The sequence below is a fragment of the Dermacentor andersoni genome, chromosome 1 (genome assembly GCF_023375885.2).
Source record: "Dermacentor andersoni chromosome 1, qqDerAnde1_hic_scaffold, whole genome shotgun sequence".
NCBI lineage: Eukaryota > Metazoa > Arthropoda > Arachnida > Ixodida > Ixodidae > Dermacentor > Dermacentor andersoni.
This window is the reverse complement of record NC_092814.1, coordinates 386,721,133-386,744,903: the sequence shown is the minus strand read 5'-3', so window position 1 is coordinate 386,744,903 and position 23,771 is coordinate 386,721,133. Positions and strand designations below refer to the sequence as shown.

Below are 23,771 nucleotides of genomic sequence, written 5' to 3'. Positions count from 1 at the left end.
CTGAGCTTCGCCGTCACCAGAGAGCACACAAGGCTGTCTTCACAAACAAACAACCGGGATTCGAGCCCATGTATTCGCAGCATTCTGCATTTGGAAGCTGGGCACGCCAACCATTGCGCTACCACCTCTCCCCATCTCTTTCGGTTTATATGCCTTACCACCTCTCGTTTTCGTCGCAGACGCCGGCAGCACGGAAGCAGAAACAAAAAAATAAATATAAATGTTAACGATTGCTTGAGCCGCTAGCTGCCACATGACCTTAACTTTGGCAGGCTACTCTCACTGGAGCGCGTGGAGGTTTGCGGCTGCGTACAGATCATCATTCGCCTTAGCTTTATTGTAAATTTGCTTTCACCGACTATTTTCGGTTAAAACTGAAACGCCCAACAAGAATGAGACCTACCGTTGTATTCCTTTTTCTTCTTTTCTAGGTTTAAAACAAAAACGCTCATTCCTAACTTTAAAGCAGCAACAGGTTCATCATCAGCGACTGAACGCTCATTTACACAAATAGTAATCTTTTTTAAGAAATGGCATAAGGATACTTTATTTCGAGGTCGTGTCGCTGCCAATACTGCCCGGCACCACGTAGCGACGAATGGGCATCACACTGCCGATGCACGCGGCAGGTTACTGATTGGTGAAAACAGAAAATACGACTGCTTTTCAGTTCTCGCAGCTTATTATACGCAGAACACAGTGCCCCCGCCACCATGGCCCATTTTTTTTCGATAACAGCGACACGCAACGGCGGATTATATACTTCTTTAATGGGTTAATTTTATTTTTCATCGCAGATGAAAAATAAAATCACACATGACAGAGCGCAGGCATTGACCCTCAGATTATTGCAAACAGGCTCATATCCCAACCCGGCTTTATTCCACAAAATTTATCCCGACACCTATGCCACTAGTTCTTGCAGGCACTGCAATGACATCGCTAGCCTAGACCATATGCTCTGGCGTTGCCCCTCGTTACGAGGCACAGAACAAATCAATGAAGACAAGTGGTTCTCTGCTATTAAGAGCCCCGATGCCGGGGCGCAACTATGGGCTGTCCAGAGGGCCCACGATGCGGCGGTCGGGCAAGGCCTGACTGTCCCAACGTGGGAGCGGCCCGCAGCGCGCTGAGTCGCGTACCCCAGGACCTTATTAAAGCTTTGCATCCATCCATCCATCGCAGAACAGCAAGCGCAGGGTGCGCTGCGCGTATACCGTGGCCACACAATGTAGCCGCGCTCTTTTTCCTCTAGCAATATGGCCGCCGTCGGCTTCACCTGCCACCGTAGGCGGCGGCTGCGACTTGCACTCCAGAAGATTAAGTGTATAACGTCCTTGCATAGAAACGACAGCATGATTGCTAATATATTGTTGGTTTCGATATGTTAGGCACGAGGCCCAAGACGGCACCCTGTCTATTAACGCTTTCTTATGTTGGCATTCGCGTCTCTGTCTTGAAGGGACGCGTGCGCGCACCGTAGCATGCGGCAATGGTGCTTGCGTTGAGCGTATTTAAGGCAAGAAACGCTGTTCTAAACTTTCTGTTGTCTAACTTGTGCAGTAAACTCATGTTTATAGTATTCCCGCAATAATAAGAGTCACCAGTACGTCAACCGTAATGGTCCTAACTTGTTGCAGCGTAGTTGTTATCCACAGGCGCTGCCACAACGAATACGCGGCGAGGTATGGCCGATGAATAATTGCCAAGATTGGTTTTCAGTAAACGCTTATTACCAAGAACGGCGGGTGCTTGTACTAAAAATTATGGGGTTTTACGTGCCAAAACCATTTTCTGAATATGAGGCGCGCCGCAGTGGAGGACTCCGGAAATTTCGACCCCCTGGGTTTCTTTAACGAGCACCTAAATCTAAGTACATGGGTGTTTTCGCATTTCGCCCCCATCGAAATGCGGCCGCCGTGGCCGGGATTCGATCCCGTGACCGCGTGCTCAGCAGCCCAACACCTTAGCCACTGAGCAACCACGGAGGGTTTTGGCGGGTGCTTATACTACCGTAAACGATGGATGCTGGGCGGTGGCTCCAATCCTTTACTCGCCCCATCACACGTCTACACTGGAATTCAACTGGTATCACGAACCTGACTATATATTCTCTCCACCCTAAACTGCCACTTCGCCTGCCACCCAGACTCCATCTTTTCCTCTCTTTGCCCTCAGCTCATTTCCCAATGTGCTGAGACGTGCTTCCACCGATGCTTGCTCTTCCTTTTTCTCAATAAATGAAGGCATTCATTAATTCACTCCTAAATTGCTGCAGAAAATAGGGTGCCCATCTCCATAACGAACCTGTCTCTCACCTGGACTCTCCCATCGCAAAGCAATGTTGCTGGGCGTTGCATATAAGATTTTCGAGGAATGGCCAGCAGCACGGCGTGCAATTTTCCGTGGATGACGAGACAGTATAGAGCACCTTCTCTGCCGCTTCCGCACTCAGCGCTCTGCTCCGTGAGCTATTAGCCGCTAGGACGAAGTGCGAAATGAAAGAAACCTAGCTGGGCTGGTTTAGTATATATATATATATATATATATATATATATATATATATATATATATATATATATATATATATATATATATATATATATATATATATATACATTTCCTACTTAAGCCTAAATGACAGCGATATAGGCGAGATGAGTTACGGTAGCTCGTGGGTTTGGACTAACGACGCTCTTCACGCAGTACTTACGTCTTATGCGTGTTTGCGAGCTGAAATGAAAGGCAGGAGGGTAACACGCCTTCCTAAAATGAAGCATTCGGAATATTCCTTTGTTTGACGGTCGGGCATAAGTCAAGGGCCCAAGATACGCACCACCTTCAAGTCGGTATCAGCTTCCAAAGAGGGAACTCAGAGGAAACGTTGTCAAGCGGATAGGCTTTTAATTATAACATATGTTTATTGCCTAGCTCGTAACACAGCCAGCGCACTGATGTGTTCGACAGGCAAAATGACGCTGAAACTCTACGGCGGTCATGTACGTGAACGGGTCCAGATGGTCATACTGACGCTTGCTGCCACTGGATGCAATGACACAGGCTGCCGCCGCCGTCATGTTCCCGAGTTGAACTCCGAGGGGGTTCAGCGATGTACGAGTTTAGCACGAGTTCGCCTGCTAATCAAACCTAGAGGTCACGCCCCGCGCGAGGCATGTAACTCTTGTGCGCGCACCCACCACGGTTGGGCCGCGCCCAACTTATTTCTTGGCAACAGTGACGCGGTGCCGAGCTGAGAGGCATCAACACTCTTGACCGCCGACATAAAAGACGCACAACGCACTGTCATCGGTGATGTACTGAGCACCACTATCAAAAACAAAGCGTTGACTGTCGCTGGCTTATGCATATATCTTCTCGGGCTGAGATGTCACCACAGCACGGTTTCATGGCCTGCATTGTGGCGACGTAGCGCACAGTAAATAATAATCGGCACGTCACTGTAACTGCTTGCAAGGCATCGATGCGCTGAGGGGGACGACGATGCTGAGGAGTGGGTATCGCAGCAGTCATTTGAGATGGCTGCTCTGTCATCGGTGATGTATTGGAGCCACAGCGTCGTAAACACGATCAGCGTCCGAGAATCGCTCGCTCTTCTAGACCCAGTGCAAGGGCATTTCTTCATCACAAGCACTGCGCACTCAACAGTTCCACCACTGTAGCTGCTTGCAAGGCGTCGATGCGCTGAGGGGGACGACGATGCTGAGGAGTGGGTATCGCAGCAGTCATTTGAGATGGCTGCTCTGTCATCGGTGATGTATTGGAGCCACAGCGTCGTAAACACGATCAGCGTCCGAGAATCGCTCGCTCTTCTAGACCCAGTGCAACGGCATTTCTTCATCACAAGCACTGCGCACTCAACAGTTCCACCACCTTCCTCCGTTCGAAGTCACATTTCATATCTGCACACAAGAGCCCTCACCTTCCAAAATGCGATCGCTACTGTTACGTTTCGCCTACGACGCGCGGTATAGCCGGCGCGGATGCAACAGACGCCGGGGCTTCCTTCAAAGCGGCGGACATTTTGGCCCGTTCAGCGCCGCCGATACGCCTCCCCGCCAAGCGCGTCCAGGCATGTTTCAATGCCACGTGTCTTGAAGTGTGCGTGTGTGTGTGTGTGCATGTTGGTGCCCACGCTTGTCAAGGCGCGGCAGCCGGGGAGAGGAGCTCCCCAAGTGTGAAGCGAGGAGGTCTGACCGGCGCCGGCCCGGCGGATGCGTCACTACACTCGTCTCAACCTGTCTGTCAGCGTGCCCGTGCCCCGTCACGTGCGCCTCTGACGAGACGTTCCTTCTTGCCCTCGACTCCGAGACTATAAAAGCAGCTGCCCCCGGACGCCAAGAGAGAGGCTCCGATTTCTTCTGTCGAGTTACGTGCTCTCCCGTCTCTCCACTTCGGTCGACCTGACCGCCCGCTCTTTTGCGATGCTAGAATAAACAAGTTGTTCTGTTACCAGTCGACTCATGCTTTGCCGGGACCTTCGGATGCTTCCAGTTGTGCCCCAGGCCGCCAGGCCAACGCTACCCTTGGGGCTTGCGACCCGATTGCAACAACGGGTGTCAGGGGTGCGATTACAACAACTGTCTGCCAGCGGTGAGATCGCGACAACGGAGGCCAGCAGCGAAGATATGCGGTTGACTGTATGCTGAGCAGCACGACGACCACCCGGGAGCAGTGCAACGAGCCCTGTGTGATGACTGGTTGCCTGCAGCGGAACGACTGCGCTGAATTCTTGGCTGCGAGGTTTGGTGAGTGCGGGACTTTCTTCTTCTGAGTTTTGCCAGGCTTTTGTTAGTGTCAGAAACAGAGCTGGTAATTGTGGTTGTCGTTGATGCCGGGTTAGTTTGCGGCAAGACAATAGTAGGCAGTAGAGAAAGCAGCATTCAGAGCAGCCATGGATTGGAAGTCGTTGCGCAAACCGAAATTGCTGGAGCTTGCAAGAGAGTTGGCTCTGGATGTCTCAGACAAACTCAGAAAACCAGAACTGCTAAGGGCTATTCTTGAGTTAGAAGCTGAGGATGACGAGCTGTCGGAACGCCTTGAGACCATTGAGGAGAGGGCAAAAAGACGTGAGCGCGAACTTAAAGAGCAAAAAGAGAGACAGGAGTGCGAACTTAGAGAGCAAAAAGAGAGACAGGAGCGCGAACTTAAAGAGCAGAAAGAAAAAGAAGAGCGCGAACACGCTTTGGAAATGAAGCGTCTCGAGGTAGAGATGGAACGCGCTCGTAATGGAAGTCAGGCACACGGTGCAGGAGAACGAGTATCGTTCAAAATGACTGAGCTGATGCGGCCGTTTAAGCTTGGAGAGAACATTGGTTTGTTCCTGGTTAACTTTGAGCGAACGTGCGAGAAGCAGGGGTTCTCTCGGGAAACGTGGCCACAGCGCTTGCTCACTTTGTTACCCGGCGAGGCGGCCGACGTAGTCGCTCGCTTGAAGAGAGAGGAGGCAGAGGATTTCGACAAAGTGAAATCGAGTCTGCTAAAAAAGTACAGGCTGTCAGCGGAGGCGTTCCGTCGGAAGTTTCGGGAAAATGAGAAAGGCAGAAGTGAGTCATATACAGAGTTTGCCTACAGGCTAATGTCAAACATGCAGGAGTGGCTCAAAGAAGAGAAAGCGTTTGGTGACCACGAGAAAGTTCTGCAGTGTTTCGGGCTGGAACAGTTTTATAGTCGGTTACCTGAGAACGTGCGGTACTGGGTCTTGGATAGGCCAGACGTTAGTACGGTGGCTAAAGCCGCTGAGCTAGCCGAGGAGTTTGTGACGCGTCGGGCTCGCGGAGTTAAAGACGGTCAAAAGGGTGAATTTGGCTCCAAGTTTGAGAGGCCGAAGTTCACACCCATGAGAGCAAGGGGGAACACACGTAGTGCGGATGCCAGTGAAAGCAGTCCGACCGAACCTAAGGAGACGGCGGCAGCCGAAGCCGAACGCAGAAAGCGGTTCGAGACGAGGCAAGCGCGCTTGTGTTATACGTGCCAGAAGCCGGGTCACTTTTCGGCGCAGTGTCCGGAAACAAAAACAAAAGTCGTGTTTTTGTCATTATGCAGCACTGACGAGAACATGAAGCTTCTCGAACCTTACATGCGACACCTCCTCGTGAACGGGAAAGAGTGCCGAGTGCTTCGCGATTCCGCAGCTACGATGGATGTAGTTCACCCCTCTTACGTAGAACACGATATGTTCACGGGCGAGTGCGCATGGATCAAGCAAGCCGTGGAAGCTCATAGCGTGTGTCTGCCCGTAGCAAAAGTGGTTATTGAAGGACCTTTCGGAGCGCTTGAGACGGAGGCCGCAGTGTCATCTATGCTGCTCCCCCCCCCCCCCCCCCCAGTACCCGTACCTATTTTCGAACAGGTCCGATCACCTCCTGCGCGAAAAGGGGCTTTTGTTTGGTGAGGCTAGCGTTCAGGCCTTAACCAGATCGAAGGTTCGGGAGCTCGCTGCAAAGGCGGTAGTTACGGGGCCGACGTTGTCGAACAATGAAAAAGGGTCAGAGGCGCAGCAAGCTGATATTCAGAGCACGTCCGAACTGAATAAAATTGAGCCTGTAGCGTTGACGGCACCAGATACCGGAGAGGAAATGCCCGATAAGAGAAAGTTAGAAGAGCTATCTGCAGATTTGCTCATCGCGCCTACGTCAGACGGACTTGATAGGTTGCTAAAAGTCAGCGGGTCGGCTTTGATAGCCGAGCAAAAAAAGGATGGCAGTCTAGAAAACATACGCTGCATTGTCAAGGAAGGTATCGCCAAGAAAAATGCTCATTTTGTGGAAAGAGGTGGGGTCCTGTACCAGAAGTATCTAGACCGCAGGGGAGTGGAGTTCGATCAGCTGATCGTGCCTCAGTGCTACCGTCAGGATCTGTTGCGCTTGTCGCATGGGGGTAGGTGGTCCGGACACCTAGGAGTTAAGAAAACTAAGGACCGTCTCTTGCAAGAGTACTATTGGCCAAGGTGTTTTCGGGACGCAGACCACTTTGTGAGGACATGTGACACCTGTCAGCGGGTGGGCAAACCAGGGGACAAATCGAGGGCGCCGTTGAAGTTGGTACCTATCATTACGGAGCCTTTTAGACGGCTCGTTATTGATATAGTGGGACCTCTGCCGGTAACAACCACGGGGTACAGACACATTTTGACTGCGATCTGCCCAGCGACAAAGTTCCCTGAAGCAGTGCCGCTTAAAGAACTCAGCTCAGTTGAGATAGTCAATGCACTACTGTCCATATTTGCGCGAGTTGGTTTTCCTGCGGAAATCCAATCAGATCAGGGCACAGTGTTTACTAGCGCTTTGACGACAACTTTTCTCGAAAGGTGTGGGGTAAAGCTGTTACACAGCTCAGTGTACCACCCACAGTCGAATTCCGTTGAGAAGCTCCACTCCGTCATGAAGCGCGTGTTGAGAGCATTGTGTTTTGAACAACAAACTGACTGGGAGCTGTGTCTGCCTGGGGTGATGTTTGCATTAAGGACCGCGCCGCATGCGGCTACGGGGTTTTCGCCAGCTGAGCTAGTGTACGGTCGCTCGCTGCGATCTCCGTTTCGCATGCTTCGAGACGGATCACTGCCCTCTCCAATGGCTGCAGACCATCCCTTCCACAAATTGCCGCCTCCTGCGCTGGAGCCTCGCTTTGGAACAACATTCCTTTGAGGTGCGTTACAAAAAGGGGAGTCTCAACGGTAATGCCGATGGCTTAAGTCGAAGCCGCTAACGTAGGAATCAGCCTCAAAGTTGTTGGTTACTGATGTTTTTCTTCCTGATGCAGGATTTTTAACATATTGCTTTTGTTTAGTGTTTCAAAGTGATGACGTGCTTTCTAGTGCAATTTTCCAATTTGTGGACGCGTTCTGAGTGCTGCTAGACTACTGTAAGGAACTAGGCAGTAGTATAAGAGGGGAAAGAGCCTGGCAGGGCTTAGTGAGGGTTGTGTCGTGCTTGCTGACTGAGCGGTTGAGTTTCGGCGTAGTTCTAACGCTTGCTGGGAACAAGAGAAAAATGGCAACTCTCCCGAAGTCACTTTGCAGTGTCCTGTGTGAACCTGAACGTGAGAACGAGGCCTTCTCTGTGCGCTGCGCTCAAGAAACGCCGAGGGACGACCAACTTCGGTTATGAGCATCATCGAGCGACATCCCTCCGGACAGCGGATGCAGTCCCCTGACCATCGGGATCTCCTTCTCCCGGCGGGGCGGTCTGTTACGTTTCGCCTACGACGCGCGGTATAGCCGGCGCGGATGCAACGGACGCCGGGGCTTCGTTCAAAGCGGCGGACATTTTGGCCCGTTCAGCGCCGCCGATACGCCTCCCCGCCAAGCGCGTCCAGGCATGTTTCAATGCCACGTGTCTTCAAGTGTGCGTGTGTGTGTGTGTGTGCATGTTGGTGCCCACGCTTGTCAAGGCGCGGCAGCCGGGGAGAGGAGCTCCCCAAGTGTGAAGCGAGGAGGTCTGACCGGCGCCGGCCCGGCGGATGCGTCACTACACTCGTCTCAACCTGTCTCTCAGCGTGTCCGTGTCCCGTCACGTGCGCCTCTGACGAGACGTTCCTTCTTGCCCTCGACTCCGAGACTATAAAAGCAGCTGCCCCCGGACGCCAAGAGAGAGGCTCCGATTTCTTCTGTCGAGTTACGTGCTCTCCCGTCTCTCCACTTCGGTCGACCTGACCGCCCGCTCTTTTGCGATGCTAGAATAAACAAGTTGTTCTGTTACCAGTCGACTCATGCTTTGCCGGGACCTTCGGATGCTTCCACTTGTGCCTCAGGCCGCCAGGCCAACGCTACCCTTGGGGCTTGCGACCCGATTGCAACAACGGGTGTCAGCGCTGAGATTACAACACTGAGGTGTCGTTACGATATCCATCTGAGATCGCTGCTGGCTTCAGCAGAGGCAATCCGCAAGCACCTTGGAGTGCACAAAACACCCAAATACGGTGTACGTACATGCGCTCAGTAGCACTTTCACTGGGCAAGCGATGACAAGCGATGAATTGTGTTACTGGGAAGCACGCACTTCTTCGAAATGCATCGCAGAGGCTTCGCGCACAAAGATTAAGTGGTACATTTTCACTGAAATGCCTCACTACGGGCCATAAAGTAACGTACAGCCATTTTGCAGCAACAACCGTTGCTCCCGTTGCTCCGACTAGTGTTTGTTTTTAGTCGGTAAAGCGGGGGCCTTAATAGCCTAGTGAAGCGCCTGCGATGAACAGCCGTACCGCGAGACTGCGTTTCCATTCCCCCAATAGAAAAGGAGCGGTCATGACTGACTTTATCGAGAATAGCACTGCAGCGCCCCTAGGCGACTTCTCACCGTATGAACTCCCTCGTGCATGCGACCCCCATTCATGTTTCTGCTTCTAAGCTTTCGTCTCACTGTCGCCACTCGCAGCAAGAAGTGCAAAATTTAATAATTTGCTCGATCTCTGTTTGTCCTCAGAAATTTCGAGCATTCAAAACGAAAAACAAAAACTTAAAGAAATAAAAATGTTTATTTTATTTGTTGTATTTTAACGTATTCGTTTGAGCGAAAGTGTAGGGGCAAGAATCAGCCGCATGTACCGTGTTCGCATTCGATGGAGGATAGATAGATAGTGCCCGAAAAAGGAGGCACACCCACAGAGTAACATAGTAAAGGTAAAGAGCAGACACTCCCATAGGCGCCTGCGGCCGACTTTGGCTCTCAGCGCACCTAGCGGAATCGGCGAAACCCACCAGCCTCCAAGATTGTCTGCACGCTGCCGATTTTCGGAGGCTCCGATTTCAGTTTCGTTTCTTGCATTTTTTTTTGTGACCCATACATTTGCTTAAATCATGTGATTTCATACAGGTGCTTCTGCAGCTGTTTATATGTTGTGACGATGAGCGCGCAAAGGTGTTTCACTCATGTTAGTTTCATTTAAATTCATATTTGCTGTTTCAAGCTGTAACTTAGCGCAACAATCATGCCAACTGTTGAAGCAGCGGAACTTTATAGCTTATGTTATTGTACGTCTAGTAACTCGCGCCAAAGGTGTATTGTAAATAAATGTGCCGTGTTCCCTAAATATAAATCAACTTGCTGCACAGTCAAGAACACGAAAATAGCAGACAATTTATTGCAGTAAGATTATAAGAGGCAGATACATGAAAACGGGAAGAAACAGCGAAATGCAAGTAATACGGGTGTCACACGGCGCACTTTTACACGCAATCAAGCCCAATCCGATTTGAATTTCTCAGTCACGATTGGTTCTTTTGCGCAAGCAGCGCGATGGCGCCAATATCAGTCGCGAATTTCAATCCGGATCGGACTTGTTCGCGATCGAAAGTATTCATGTGACACCGGTATAATGGAGAATAGTCGGAAATTAATGGCGTGATGGCAATAACTTTGCACAAGCAACACACACAGAAGACGTATTGCAACTATCCAGATAATGAAACAGAAAAATGCAAATACACGACAGCAATTAAGTTGCGTAAAATGGGATTGTTTTAGAAGGAAAAAACATATGACGTTTTTTTCTTGTACTTCTGCGAAGGAGGGTGAATTAGGGCAGCAAAATTATGTGAATGGTAGCGTGCCAAAATAAAATGGCTGCAAAAATAATTGAGCACGCACCAACATCTTCATCTTGAATGTGTGAGCCAGTGTGTCCGTCATTAAAGAGCTGCTATTAAGCACTTTGTGTTGGGGGTCTTAACCTGCTGTCTTAGAAGCCTTGCAATCGTCTTCTGATACTTGGAATTTCGCCCTTGAGTATGCGTGATGTCCTTTGGCTGTGCAATGTACTTTGAGGAAATGGTGGAGATTTCTGCAATACATAGAATGACAGACAGAAGGTAAGCAATACTGGAGGCTTCAAAGCTATTGAATGTAGACGCTACATTCCTTCGTATAAGCAATATTTGAGCCTGCAAAGCTTTATAATGAAGATTCTGCGTTCGTTCATGCAATTCGTATTTTAATTAATTTATTTTTTTGGTTAAGGAAACACTGTTATAAAGGCTAAGAAACAAGGAACTTTCTACGGTAAGGACTCTATACACAATTAAAACATGAATACACGTATTTTCAGCCCAATGCAGAGCAGCTAACAACGCTCGAGCGCACATAGCCTGCTACAGAGGTTGGGAGAGAGCGCACTATTGCCATACTGCAAATATTGCTTGTGTACCGCTTTAGAAATAACAACATTTCTTTTGCAGAAGTAAAGCACCATACTTTTTCAGCAGTCGCCGCGCGTATCAGAAAGCTCTCTACCCCGAACGGCATGTTCATAGGCCAAATTTCTTAACGAACCATTTTATTTTATTTTCTAACTTCGTCATTGTATCGAAGGTGCATCACAGTTCGGACGCTGCCGCATCGCTGTTTTCGCTAGCATCCCGCTCATTGCTGCGCATAAAAAAAGAACACGAAATGAAAGTCAGCGTAGCAAATGGGCAGCACCTGTTCTTGACTGCAAGGCCGTCGTCACTCGTTCATGCGGCTAACAGTGACATAACCAAATGCGAAGAGAATAAGCCTTGCTGTCAAACTTGCTGTGGCCTTACCATGAAACGGCGACGAAGCAGACGCTGGCAGAAGAACCCAACAATGATGCTCAGGTGCATTTTACAGAAAGAGCACAGCGGAGTGGTCTGATAAGGCTTCGCACATGTTGGGTCGTGCCCAGTGGTCGTGTCGCCTGTCAAGCTGCTAGCCGCAGCCGCAGCCACAGCCCCATTTTTCTTGATCGGCTCTGCCACCTAGCGGAATCGGCGAAGCTCCATAGCTCGGCCGCGAAACGGCTCGAGTGCCCGCTCGTGTCGTATACTATGTTACTCTATGGCACACGGTTGACGCGACCGGGAAAGGCGTGGCAAGCGGCTCACGGCAAGTGTGCAGACAGACAGCGGGGCAGTCACGGTATTGCTAAGTTGCGATAATTTGTTGATAACAATATGCGGCGCTGGTGCGTTTCGTTGTTCGGCCTTCTGCGCTTGAAACATGGAAGCAGCGTGCCGCGCAGGGTGCGCTCATGTTGTCATACGCAGCTTTTTGTCTACATATTTTTTTGCCGGCAGCTTTTGCGCGTTTCACGCTATCTCCCTTCACTGACTGCCGTCGAGCAAACTCGGGTAAAACTCGGGTGAACGAGAAACTCGGCGCATCATGCACAGCACCCCTGGTCTCCGGTTGTCAAATGTACGAAGTCTCGCATTCTTGTGATAGAACATGTCGTTCTTTTGAGCTACTCCCATGTTCTTTTCCACTAGTTCTTGGGTTGCACTTAGCCATTCCAACAGATTTAGCACGTATTCTACCACAGTTGGACTCTCTCCTCTTTCCTCCCACATCTCTCTTAACATTCTCAGTGGAGAACGGAGTGTCTGCCCAAACACTAGTTCTGCTGGCGAGAACCCTGTCGCTTCATGTGGAACCGTTCGCATAGCAAAGAAAGTTGCCGGCAGACAGTTCTCCCAGTCCTCCTTATGCTCGTAACAGAGCGCACGCAAAACTCGCTTAAGCACTGAATGCTACCTCTCTACACTGTTTGACGGAGGGTGATAGACAGAACTTTGTATTAATTTTACCCTGCACTTTGGCAAGAATGTGGAAGTCAGTGCGCTCGTGAATACTAACCCTTGATCCGCCTCAAGTTCGGCTGGAAACCCAACTCATGCGAATACTCTCAAAAGCGCGTCTACGACTTCGGTGGAGCTGAGCTCTTTCATAGTGATTGCTTCTGGAAACTTTGTAGCCGGACACAGCATGGTAAACAAGTACCTGTAACCCGATTTTGTCTTTGGTAGAGGCCCTATCGTGTCTATCACAAGTTGTCTGAAAGGTTCTGATATGAAGGGCACTACTTTTAGTGGAGCTGTCCATGTTTCTCCTGGTTTACCCGAGCGCTGGCAGGCGTCTCATGATCTTACAAAGTTTTCTACGTCTTTGAAACAGCCAGGCCAGTAGTATTCCATAAGCTACCATTCCTTTGATTTGCTTATGCCTAGGTGGTCAGATTACCCACTTCCATGACAGAGACTCAAAAGGTCCTCCCAGTACTTAGTAGGTACAACTAACTGATCTCGAATCCTGCCCTTTCGGTCTTTGTAGTGCCGATACAACAGCCCTCCTCTCTCTTGTATCTTCACTTTGCACCTAGCAATATCCCATATTCCTCGTTCTCGATGAAAACAAGTCCCCCCTTTCAAAAACATCCTCAGTGTGGATGAGTTGGACGACGGCATGGGCCAGCTACCGTCTATTTCATGCCCAACCCCAACGATTACAACTGACTGACACCGTTGAGACGGATTTGCGACGGGGTGCTGTGGCTGCGGTGGGTGCTGGGTTCTTGCTTTGACTCTCTAGGCTTCATTTTGTGGTTGTACTGTTTAGAACAGTAGGGAAGCTGGATTGTTGATTGTTAGCCTGGTTGTGTTTACCTAGGTACGCTGCGTTTGGTCGAACGGCCGTTTTCCCTCACCTAGGGATCTAGAAAGGACAGAGTGTATTTAAGGAGCCGTTGACGACTCCTCAGTGCGCATTCCTCTTTCAGTCATGTTAGTCTGATCAACTGTAACGTTCTCATGTAGATACTGTAAATAAATTCCATATTCCTCGTTCTCGATGAGAACAAGTCTCTCCCTTCATCAACGTCCACAGCGTAGATAAGTTGGACGAAGGCATGGGCCAGCTACCTCTATTTCATGCCCGACTCTAACCATGACAAATGGTGAAAGCGGTAGGATGGACTTTGCGTCGTGGTGCTTTGTCTGCGGTGAGTGCTTGGTTCTCGCTTTGACTCGCTAGGCTTCATTTTGTGGTTGTTCTGTTTAGAACAGTAGGGAAATTGGACTGTTGGTTGATAGCTAGGTTGTGTTTACCTAGGTAGCTTTAGCGAGAAGGACCAAGGTAGCAAAGCAGCAATCATGCAGTTAAGGACACTGCTGAGTGACGAATTGTTCATTGTTGGTGAGGAACTATGATTGGAGGTACGCAAGGAAATGCTAAAATCGGAATTATTGCAGCTGATTTCCGAACAGGCCAGTGATGAGGACCAGGAATTTAGCTGTGTGAAGCAATTTAGCTAAGCAGTCATCATTCTTTTGCTCGGCTGCCAGTGACTCTCCATCCACACGTAAGAGCTGATCAAAATTCTTTGAGGCCGGTGATAGTAACGACCCTGACTCGCTTGCGAGTGCGTCAACTGGCTCTTCCTACAGGCGTGAACTTTGACACCCTAGTGATCGGCTCTCATTGTGCTGGTCAGCTGGCAGTGTTTCCTCAACCGTTTGTTCGTCCCTCGAGCCTACCTCGGATTCGGTTACTGAAGTTACCTCTTTTGGTACTTCTGCTAGAGCAGCTTTTGCATTTTCAGCCGAAAGCGACGCAATTTTAGGAGCTTGGCCTCGCGTCAACGCCTGTACGCCCTCTCCACGTTTAAGCCCTTTGTCACGCAGTAATTGATCCGACCGTTTCTAAAAAATGTAATGCTTCTGCAGTCACTAAAATTTGAACGCTGCAGCCTCGGTCACGAGCTCCACGAACGGTCCACTGATTTTGACTTTGGCCATGGAAAGACACACGCTGTGTTCTTCTACAATCTGTAGGATCCATGCTACTTCTCCTGTGAAGCCATCTACCGTCACGTAAGACGGATGGACGGTGACCATAGTGGCGGCACTGTCTCGTAGCACCCGGCATGGTTTCCCATTAACTTGCAGGTCGTGAAGATATGGGCCTAAAAGTTCCATATTCTCGTCTTTTTCATCCACGCAGCAGAAAACTACGCTAGGCTTCCCGCAGTTTACAGCGATATGTCCGAGTTTGTGGCACTTATAGCAGCGGATCGGTCTAAAAGATTCGAACTTTGTTTTCTGCTGTTTTTGTACGGTTTCCCCGTTTGATTTGTCCTCGCTCTTTTCTGAGGGCTTTCCTCCACGTCTACAGGCTCGGGTTGTCTAGTCTGCGAACCCTTTTTGAACGGAACTGGTTTCCGTGGTCCATTTCGACCATCCCAATTTCCGTCCTCGGCGTTCAGCTTACTACGCGTTGCCTACTCTTCCGCTAATTCAACCGCCCTTTCCGCAGTGTTAACATTTCCTCTGTCTTGCACCGACAGCTTCACAGATTGGCGGATGCTTTTTGTAAAACTGCTCTACAAACATGCATTGAATAATAATATCTCTGCTCTCGTACGCTTCCGCGCTTTTTAACCACTCGACTAGGTTGGCCTTTAAGCTATATGCAAACTCCGGGTATGCCTCGCTATCCTTCTTGCCCGTGCTTCTAAACCTTTGCCGAAAAGCTTCGGTTGAAAGGCGATACTTTTTCAAAACACTAGCCTTAACCTTCGCATAATCATATGCATCTTGCGCACTGAGTCTCGCGATTACTTCCCCAGCCTCACACAGCAACATAGACAGCAACCGTTTCGACCATGTACTCGGACTGAAGTTCATCTTCTCGCAAGTCCTCTCAAATTTCCGAGGAACAAGCTTATGTCGTTTCCGACCTCAAATGGCTCTAACAGCCTATCCATGCGTTATGATTCTGCCTCCCTTGATCATCCCCTAGCCCCTTCATTTCCTTGAGACAACTCCAAACGTTTGCTTTCAAGCTCAAGTTGCATTGTTCTTAACTCGCAATCTTTCTCGCGTTCCTCTCTGTCCCGTTCTTTTCTCTCTCTGTCCCGTTTCTCTCTTTTCCTAAAAGGTTCGAATCCAAATTTAATGTCCTCATCGCTAGCATGTTCGGAAATCAGCTGCAATAATTCCGATTTAACTCCGTACCTCCAGGAATTCCGTACCTCCAGGAATAGTTCCTCACCAGTAATCAACAATTCGTCTCTCAGCAGTGTCCTTAACTCCATGCTTGCCGCTTTACTGCCTTGGTCCTGTTCGCTAAACATACCTAGGTAAACACAACCTAGCTAACAATCAACAATCCAGCTTCCCTACTGTTCGAAACAGAACAACCACAAAATAAAGCCTAGAGAGTCAAAGCAAGAACCAAGCACCCACCGCAGACACAGCACCACGTCGCAAAGTCCTTCTCAACGGTGTAATTCAGTTGTAATGGTAGGGGTTGGGCATGAAATAGACGGTAGCTGGCCCATGCCGTCGTCCAACTCATCCACGCTAAGGATGTTGTTGAAAGGGGGGACTTCTTTTCATCGAGAACGAGGAATATGGGATTTATTTACAGTATCTGCATGAGAACATTACAGTTCATCAGTCTAGCATGACTGAAAGAGACTGCACACTCAGCAGCCGCGCCACGGCTGCTTATAAACACTCTGTGCTCCCTAGATCCCTAGGTGAGGGAAAACAGCCCTTCAACCATCAACCGATTCGGAGCGTCCAAAGTCATCGTAGCCGAACCACCTTTGAGGGGGAGGGTTTACACACTCACTTCCGCATAGGTTTCATTGACCACACATAGGTGAGAGGGTTCTGGCAGACGCGAGTCCCGCCCCGAGCAGGCGCCTCTTTATCCCAGAGTTGACTCTAAAGACAGTGGCCGCCGCGCCTGTCCATTACTGACGACTTCTAAGACCCGAGAGACGGCACCGCAAAACACCTTCCAGGAATTCCACCGCTTTAAACAAACCGTGACGGTGACGGCGAATCCACTAACAATACTTGGTCCGCCGACTGCGCGTAGACATAGCGGCGCCGTTCGGTTGGGGACTGTCGTATTGTCGTCCTTGCAAAGCGAGTCGCCGCAGTAGACATCGTGGCGCCGAAGGGCTGCTGACTCGGCGCATTGTTGTTTTTCCAAAGCGAGTCATCCCACCGGGCCGGGCAGGTTTCGTCGGTCGCTTCTCCTCTAATTCGTCAGCCCCCGCAGGCCGTTCGTAACACAATGTACATCATAAACAGCGGTGGGGTTAAGGGCATCCCTGCCTGAGTCCCTTGTTGATATCAACTTTCTCCTCACTCCTCATCCCTTTCCTTTCAACGCAAACCGTATTTTCAGGCAATTCTCTCTCAAAAGCTGTATACAATCGTCGCCTAAGCCTTCCCCTTCCAAAATGTCCCACAAAATGTTGCAGTCTAAGTTGCCCGGTGATATCTAAAAAGGCCACATATAACTGTATACTTTCTACTCTTAATATTTCAACAAACCGGGTAAGGACAAATTAGTTATCCTCCACGCGCCTACCTACTAAAAATCATTCAGAAGTTCTCCAAAAATGCCGTTATTCTCTGCGCAAGCTTGCAGCTTATTTTGCCTACATTGCTAACCTCTATATTACTGATGTAATGGTCAACGGTGCATAGGAGTGAATTGTGCCCTTCTCCCCCTTACCTTTGTAAATAAATTCATTCTACTTTGTCGCCGACTGCCTGGTATTCGTCTATCTCATATAGTTTTTTTTCCGCTGCTTTCAACGGAGCTTCCTAACTTTTTAGTCCTTGTTCATTACACAGCTTAACGGGAAACTCGGCTAGTCTTTTGGCTGAGCGCTTAGGAATTTTCTCGTCCGCTTTCTTGCAGTTGAAATTTGTGAGCATCAGCTCCTGTTCCCACTGGTTCTCAGACATGCTCTTCTTTTCCTCAAATATAACCCCAACATTTCCTTGGAAAGGTTCGGCTTTTAGATTTCGGATGTAATTTAATGCCGCGTCCCCTCACAGCTTCTTTCCGTCTTCGTCTAGGGTATGTTGATGGATTGATCTTGACTTCCTGCTAATAATTTTACGTTGTTCTGAAATATTCTAGGTGCGGCCTTCTTTTTACCACGTATTTTTGACAACCAACGTTCACTTTCACCTTTTATCTTCACTTATATGAAGCATAGATTATTTCTCCCCGTGTATTTCCTATTGTCTGGCTACTTCATCCTGCAACAACTGCGCTTTTTTTGCCTGCCTGTGCTCTCGGGATGCTTCCTGTCGTTCTGCGATCGCTTCTCGTACGTCCCTGATCCAGCAATATTTCAGTTTCTTTTTTCCTTTCCAACGAACATGCTGCTTTCCGTTTTTCTGTCGTTATTGCACTTAGAAGCTCCCCATATTCCCCCTCGCTGCTTGGCCATTTTCGAAGTTCTTCCACGACCATTGTGACTACATTTGCTATTTATTCAGCATTCAAATTTAGACTGGCCATTTTGCGCTCCTTGCTCTCTTTTCCAACTGCATATCCCATATCCAAAATGATCCGTTTATGGTCACTCCCTATGCTGCTATACCCTTTCTCGTCAACGACCATTTCTCTCAACTTATCATGATTTCCTTCTGTTATAAGACAGTAATATATTATCGATTGCCGGTTTCCTACTTCCCTCGGGGTCTGCCTGTCACACCAAGGCCCTGTAATTAAGATAACGAGATTATGTTGCTCACAAAGGTCTAGCATTGGCCTCCCGTTGTTGTTGGTATAGCCATCTAGATCCTGTATGTGGGCATTCATGTGACCTAATAGGATAATTTCGGAATCATTCCCGAAACCCTTAATAGCAGCACTTAGGCATTTCACTATCTTTTGATTCTTCAATGCGCAATTATTTTCGGTCCCCAAATACGTTACACCCACTCATTCTGCTACTTCTTCTCGTTGTACCTAATAATGAAAGATGATCTTGATGTTTTTAATTTACTCTTTTCTATTTAGCTCCCTGATGGTTGACCATACCAACTCCCCCTCTTTTTTTTCCAATTTACTTCTGTTGCACCGTTCCCAAACATAATTCTCTATACCTGGTGGCTTTTCCAGTCTTCTAAGGAGCGTTTCTCTAACCGCATACACGCCTATTTATTCTCTATTTAACTGCTTTTTGATCTCTACCCAATTTTGCTTTCTTCTGCCACCCTGCATGTTTATGTAGCCTATTGTATGGCGAGCTCTCTTTCTTGTTTTCCTACTTTTTTGTTATTGACGACGATGCTAATCTGAGGTTACCCTAAGGGGCCTTCTTCATTCCTACCTACACTGGCCTCCTCAGCACCCGTGGGCCCCCAATAAAGCAACCGCGCGACCAGCAAGTCACCAGCTCACATCACGTCAAAGCCTGTAATTCAAGTGGATCCTGTCTCGCTGAAAACCCCCACACCTTCTCACTTCCCTGTTTGCCTCGACAACCTCGAAGCCTTTCTCTCGTGTCATTGTCCATACGGCCTCATTAACAGCCACTACGACTCTTTGTACGTGACTGTCACTTACCGGCACCTCAGGCACCGTGCACCCCAATATCTACCCCTTAGGGGACATCTCGCGCAAGTCGTCTACCCCCTTCGCCAAGCTCTGGGCTAGTCCTGTTCCTTCTGTTTTTAGGATATCATTAAGCCCACCTGCCACCACGACAACGTTGCGTCCGTGGACGTTTCCCGCGAGCTTTGCTTTTGCTCGCTCCATGAGAGAACCCAATGTTTGCCCTAAAGATCTCCCTGCCGCCATTCTTTTATCGCCTTTCACCCTCTACACAATTGCATCTTAACACCTAGCCAGGTTTGAGTCGCCGGTGATAATCACCCTTTCACTCTCTTCTACTACCGAGGCCCCTCCCTGCTTCCATTTGCCATCCTTTTCCGCGTGATTAGGAGTTGGCAACACTCTAAAAACCAAGAGAGTTCCGGGCACTCTCTTTGAGGGAGTATCTGCTTGTGCCATATTTCACTCGCTTTTTGAGAGTAGATCGACCCTCTTTGAGAGAGAGAGAGAGAGAGAGAGAGAGAGAAAACATTTATTTATCAGGAGTTTGGGCGACTTCCTCGCAGGGTGGAGCCCTTAGTTCAGGGCCCCATTGGCTCGCGCCACTCCGCGTGCCCGCCGGATCAGCCATCGCTGCTCTTGCGGGTCTGAGCTGGCCAGCGCAGTCTCCCAGGAGGAAGGGGAAGGTGAAGGAATAGGGGAGTACCCCGGAGGGTGTGGGCACTCCCAGGTGCAATGATATACTGTGGGCTTTGCTCCACAATAGGGACAGTATGAGGTATATTGTGTGGGGTGGAAGAGGTGAAGAAAAAAGAGGCAGGGAAATGAATTAGTTTGAAGCTGTCGCCACGCGACGGCATCTTCTCGATTAAGGGAATTATGTGGGGGAGGGAAGTGTCTCCTGTTATCTCTGTAATATTGTAGAGTTTCAGTGTAGTTCAGTGGTTCTGTCGGTGCGTCGTCTGGGTTGGACAGCTCTTCCAATGGCGCCCGGTTAGCGAGCTCTTTGACAGAAAGTAGGACAACCCCACCAGACAGAGTTTTGTTACTCTACCGGAAAGGAGTGCTAGTACTCTTCCGGAGTGCTCATACTGTCCCCACAGGCGCAATAGTGCTCCCCCAGACGGAGTGCTTCTACTCCTCGAAACCGAGTACTTCTACTCCTCCAAGCCGAGTGTTTTTACTCCTCCAAACAGAGTGCTTGTACTGCTTCAAACAGTGCTAGTGCTCTTCGGAATAGTGTGAAAGTACGATGTAGATCCATGGTTACGTTAGAAGGGATTCGCAATACTTACATGTGGGGAACATTTCATTCCTTCATAAGCAGCTCCTTCACTTATGCTTGGTGAATGGGATGTAATCAGCAGTCACCGAATTACTCAAATGAAACATTTTCTCTTAAAATGTCAAAATCTTTATTGATCAGTCACAAGACAAGCTGAATAATAATTTGAGAAACATACAGACAAGCCCATACAATCAGATTACAATGATGCCCATGAACTTTAGAACACATCTTTTAATAAAACATAAGTATATTCTCTGAAGATTCATCAGTATTAGTGTAGAAATATTCTTTAATTTCAATTGGCTCCTTCTTTTCAAAATAAAGCATACAATGGAAAGTTACACATAGAACAAACATGTGCGAACTAACAAAGTATTGATATTATGATCGAAGAGAAATATGCGCCACATTACTGGCACAAAACGCGTCCACTTATATGGCAGAGGTTACCAGAGGAGCTGCTAAGCATGGCGCTGGTAATGTAGATAAATTGTGCAAGAAGCTTTTTTTTTGTGTGTGCCATATTCTAAGTGAGCAGCTCATTTGATAACGTCATGTAGGGTGTATGGATGTTCCCGGCGGAGAGTACAGTGCATTTACAAATGTGTTGTAAATTCTCATGTGAGGCCGCAGGTCTGGCTAGCTTTGCTTATATTTCACGTAAAGACATTCATGTATGGGCTGCACCCCATTGTTTCTAAGCGTGGCTTGCCGTGGTTCTGCAGCAATAACCTGCCCGGTCTCAAAGCGGTACAGAGGCGTATCATATTTTCTATTCGGTTCGCCTCTTCACGAAAGTAGCTTCCTGGTGCTATTGAGATTGATCCGTTACACTTTCTCATAAATTAATAAAATTAAATTTACCATATTATCTAGTGTGTAGCAAATGAGTAGAAAACTACAAGGAGCATTGGCATTAAAATCTTGCCCATCGAATTTCATGTCATATATGGTAGCTTTTCATGCCCATTACGGTAAGAATGCTATACTTCTGAGGAGCAGCTTGCATAATTACATAATCAATTATTGCGACTCATTGAATATGCAATCTAACTAAAGTATAGCATGGCTTCAGGTGTGAACCAAAAATCAGATGTGATGAATGTGATGCATCAAAGGCGACATAAGCATAAGTACAGGCAGGGAAGTGCGCGAAAAATACAAAGAAGCAAAACATAAATTGAGAATGGCACCATTCTGTTACACATATCCATTCCGTGGACATCGATTTTGCATGAGACTATGCATATACTTGCACAATGGAGCAACTACCTGAAACCAAAGCTTTTTTCCTACTAAATTGGTTAAGATGCGCTAATGTAAGGAAAATTATCGCACTTCACAGAATCTGTCTCAAAATAAGTACATATGTGTCTGGGAAGATTAATACATCGCCTCACTGTGCACTATATGTTGTTAAGAACGGCCCAGCTGAGGTGCAAGTGTTGCCAGCCAGTTGCGACGACGGCGGCGTCAAATTTCAAGGACCGCCACCGTTACGCTCTAGCCTCGTCGCCGTTGTGACTGAATGAGTTCGACGAAGCAGGCTTTGTGCCGCAACACGACACCGCCAACCGGGTCAGCCGCGAGCTGGGGAGTTCCCGCCGGAACGTCGTCGGGGACCCCTTCCCACGCGCCGACCAAGACACAGGACAATGGCTACCCGGTCGCGCTGCGAGGGTCAGCTCCTAGTTCTACGAAGTCCGTGTGACGTCGGTTATGCACTGGACCATGAACCTGTGTGTTTGTGGGTGCGTGTGTGTGTGTAATACCCCAGTCACACGGGCACTTTCAAAGTCCTTTGAGGTTAAGGAGCATTGAGCTTTCAAAGGCCCATTGGTTCAAGGGAGATGTGTCGGTGCTACACGGTCTCCAGATGGTCTCCGTTGAAGCTTTTAACAGAAACCGCAACGTATCCTTAGCGCTGCCATCGCCTCGTAAGTAATAAAGACATATGGCTCAAATGCGTCTTATAATAAATTTATATATATTTTTTCAGCAATATTTTTTTAATAGATAAAAACATCAAAACAAAATGCACGCGCAGTAAAGGCATTACTTTACCAAATACAGACGTACTTATTGTAATGATGGCCACCATGTGTGCCGCTTCGTATACCGCATGTTGGCGTCGATTCTTCGTTGTTGCCCTTGCTTCAGTTGCTTAGGTTTAGTGTTCTCGCCTGTTTTCAAAGCAGCGATTGTGAAGATGAGCTACGACGCTGAAGATGCGCCAAAAAAGTATGAAATAGCACTGGCGATTGCTGCAGTGGCATCGTTAGAAATGGACGTCGAGGCGTCAAGCAAAAAAGTCCGCGATATACGGCGGCGTCTCATCGCCAACAACTGCCTGTTGACGGTGCTCGCTTCATCGCGACGCGCAGTTCAGCGACGGGTCTGGGCCTATCGTCGCCATGAACAATGGTTCGAGAAAACGCTACCAAACCTTGGCAGCCGGCATTTCAAGCAGTCTTTCCGGGTATCAGAAACGACGTTCACTTGGTTCACGTCTGCCGGCCATCAATGCAACGGCAAGCGACCAACATGCGCGAGTGCGTCGCCCTAGAAAAGCGTGTGGCGGTGAGCTTGTATAAGCTGTGCTCGTGCGCGGAGGACAGGGCAATAGCAGACATCTTTGGCATTGGTCGTTCTACCGTGAACGTGATCTACAGGGAATTTTGTGCGACTGTGGTTGCCACCCTCGAGAAGGAATGGGTCAAAATGCCTTCACTGGACGACATGCCAGCGCACGTAAAAGAATTTCAGGCAGTGTGTGACTTTCCGCAAGGCGTCGGGGCCCTGGACGGCTGTCACATACCAGTATCGCCGCCAAAGGAGCACGCAAGTGATTACTACAACTACAAAGGCTGGTAAGTATCTCTCTCTGGGTCGTTTTGTTGTCGTTGACGTGATGAATAATTATAGCTGTAGTTGATGAAAACGTTTCACCAAATTGAAGGATTAACATTTAACATTGCCTTCGTTAAATGTTTTCAAAGCAATTAAAAGATAAATGCTAGGCTTGCTGCGCGTTTCGACATTTCACCAGTCATAACGCTCGTTCTTAGTGGTGCACTATGACCTGTGTAAGTGTAATTCGTTGCTCTTTATTTTCTTGTGCTATGTAACTTAATAGTTATGAGGTTGTTCTTTGCAGGTACAGCATCATATTGACCATAAGTACCGGTTCAGGTACGTGAACGTCGGTTCCCCAGGGCGCTGTCACGATGCGTATGAGTACCGCCAGTCAGTATTGGCCGATATGGTTGAGGGACCCTTGTTCCAAGCCCCAACAGCAACAATCAGCGGAGTTGTGGTACCACCGTTGATCCTGTGCGACCAGGGGTTTC

General features: G+C 48.6%; 1 protein-coding gene across 1 annotated transcript; it reads left to right on the top strand.

Moving 5' to 3' along the window:
* Positions 1-22,965: 22,965 nt before the first annotated feature.
* Positions 22,966-23,295, top strand: LOC140212897 (uncharacterized). The gene has a single exon (XM_072284021.1). The coding sequence runs from the start codon at positions 22,966-22,968 to the stop codon at positions 23,293-23,295; it is 330 nt and encodes a 109-aa protein (XP_072140122.1).
* The last annotated feature ends 476 nt before the right edge of the window (positions 23,296-23,771 follow it).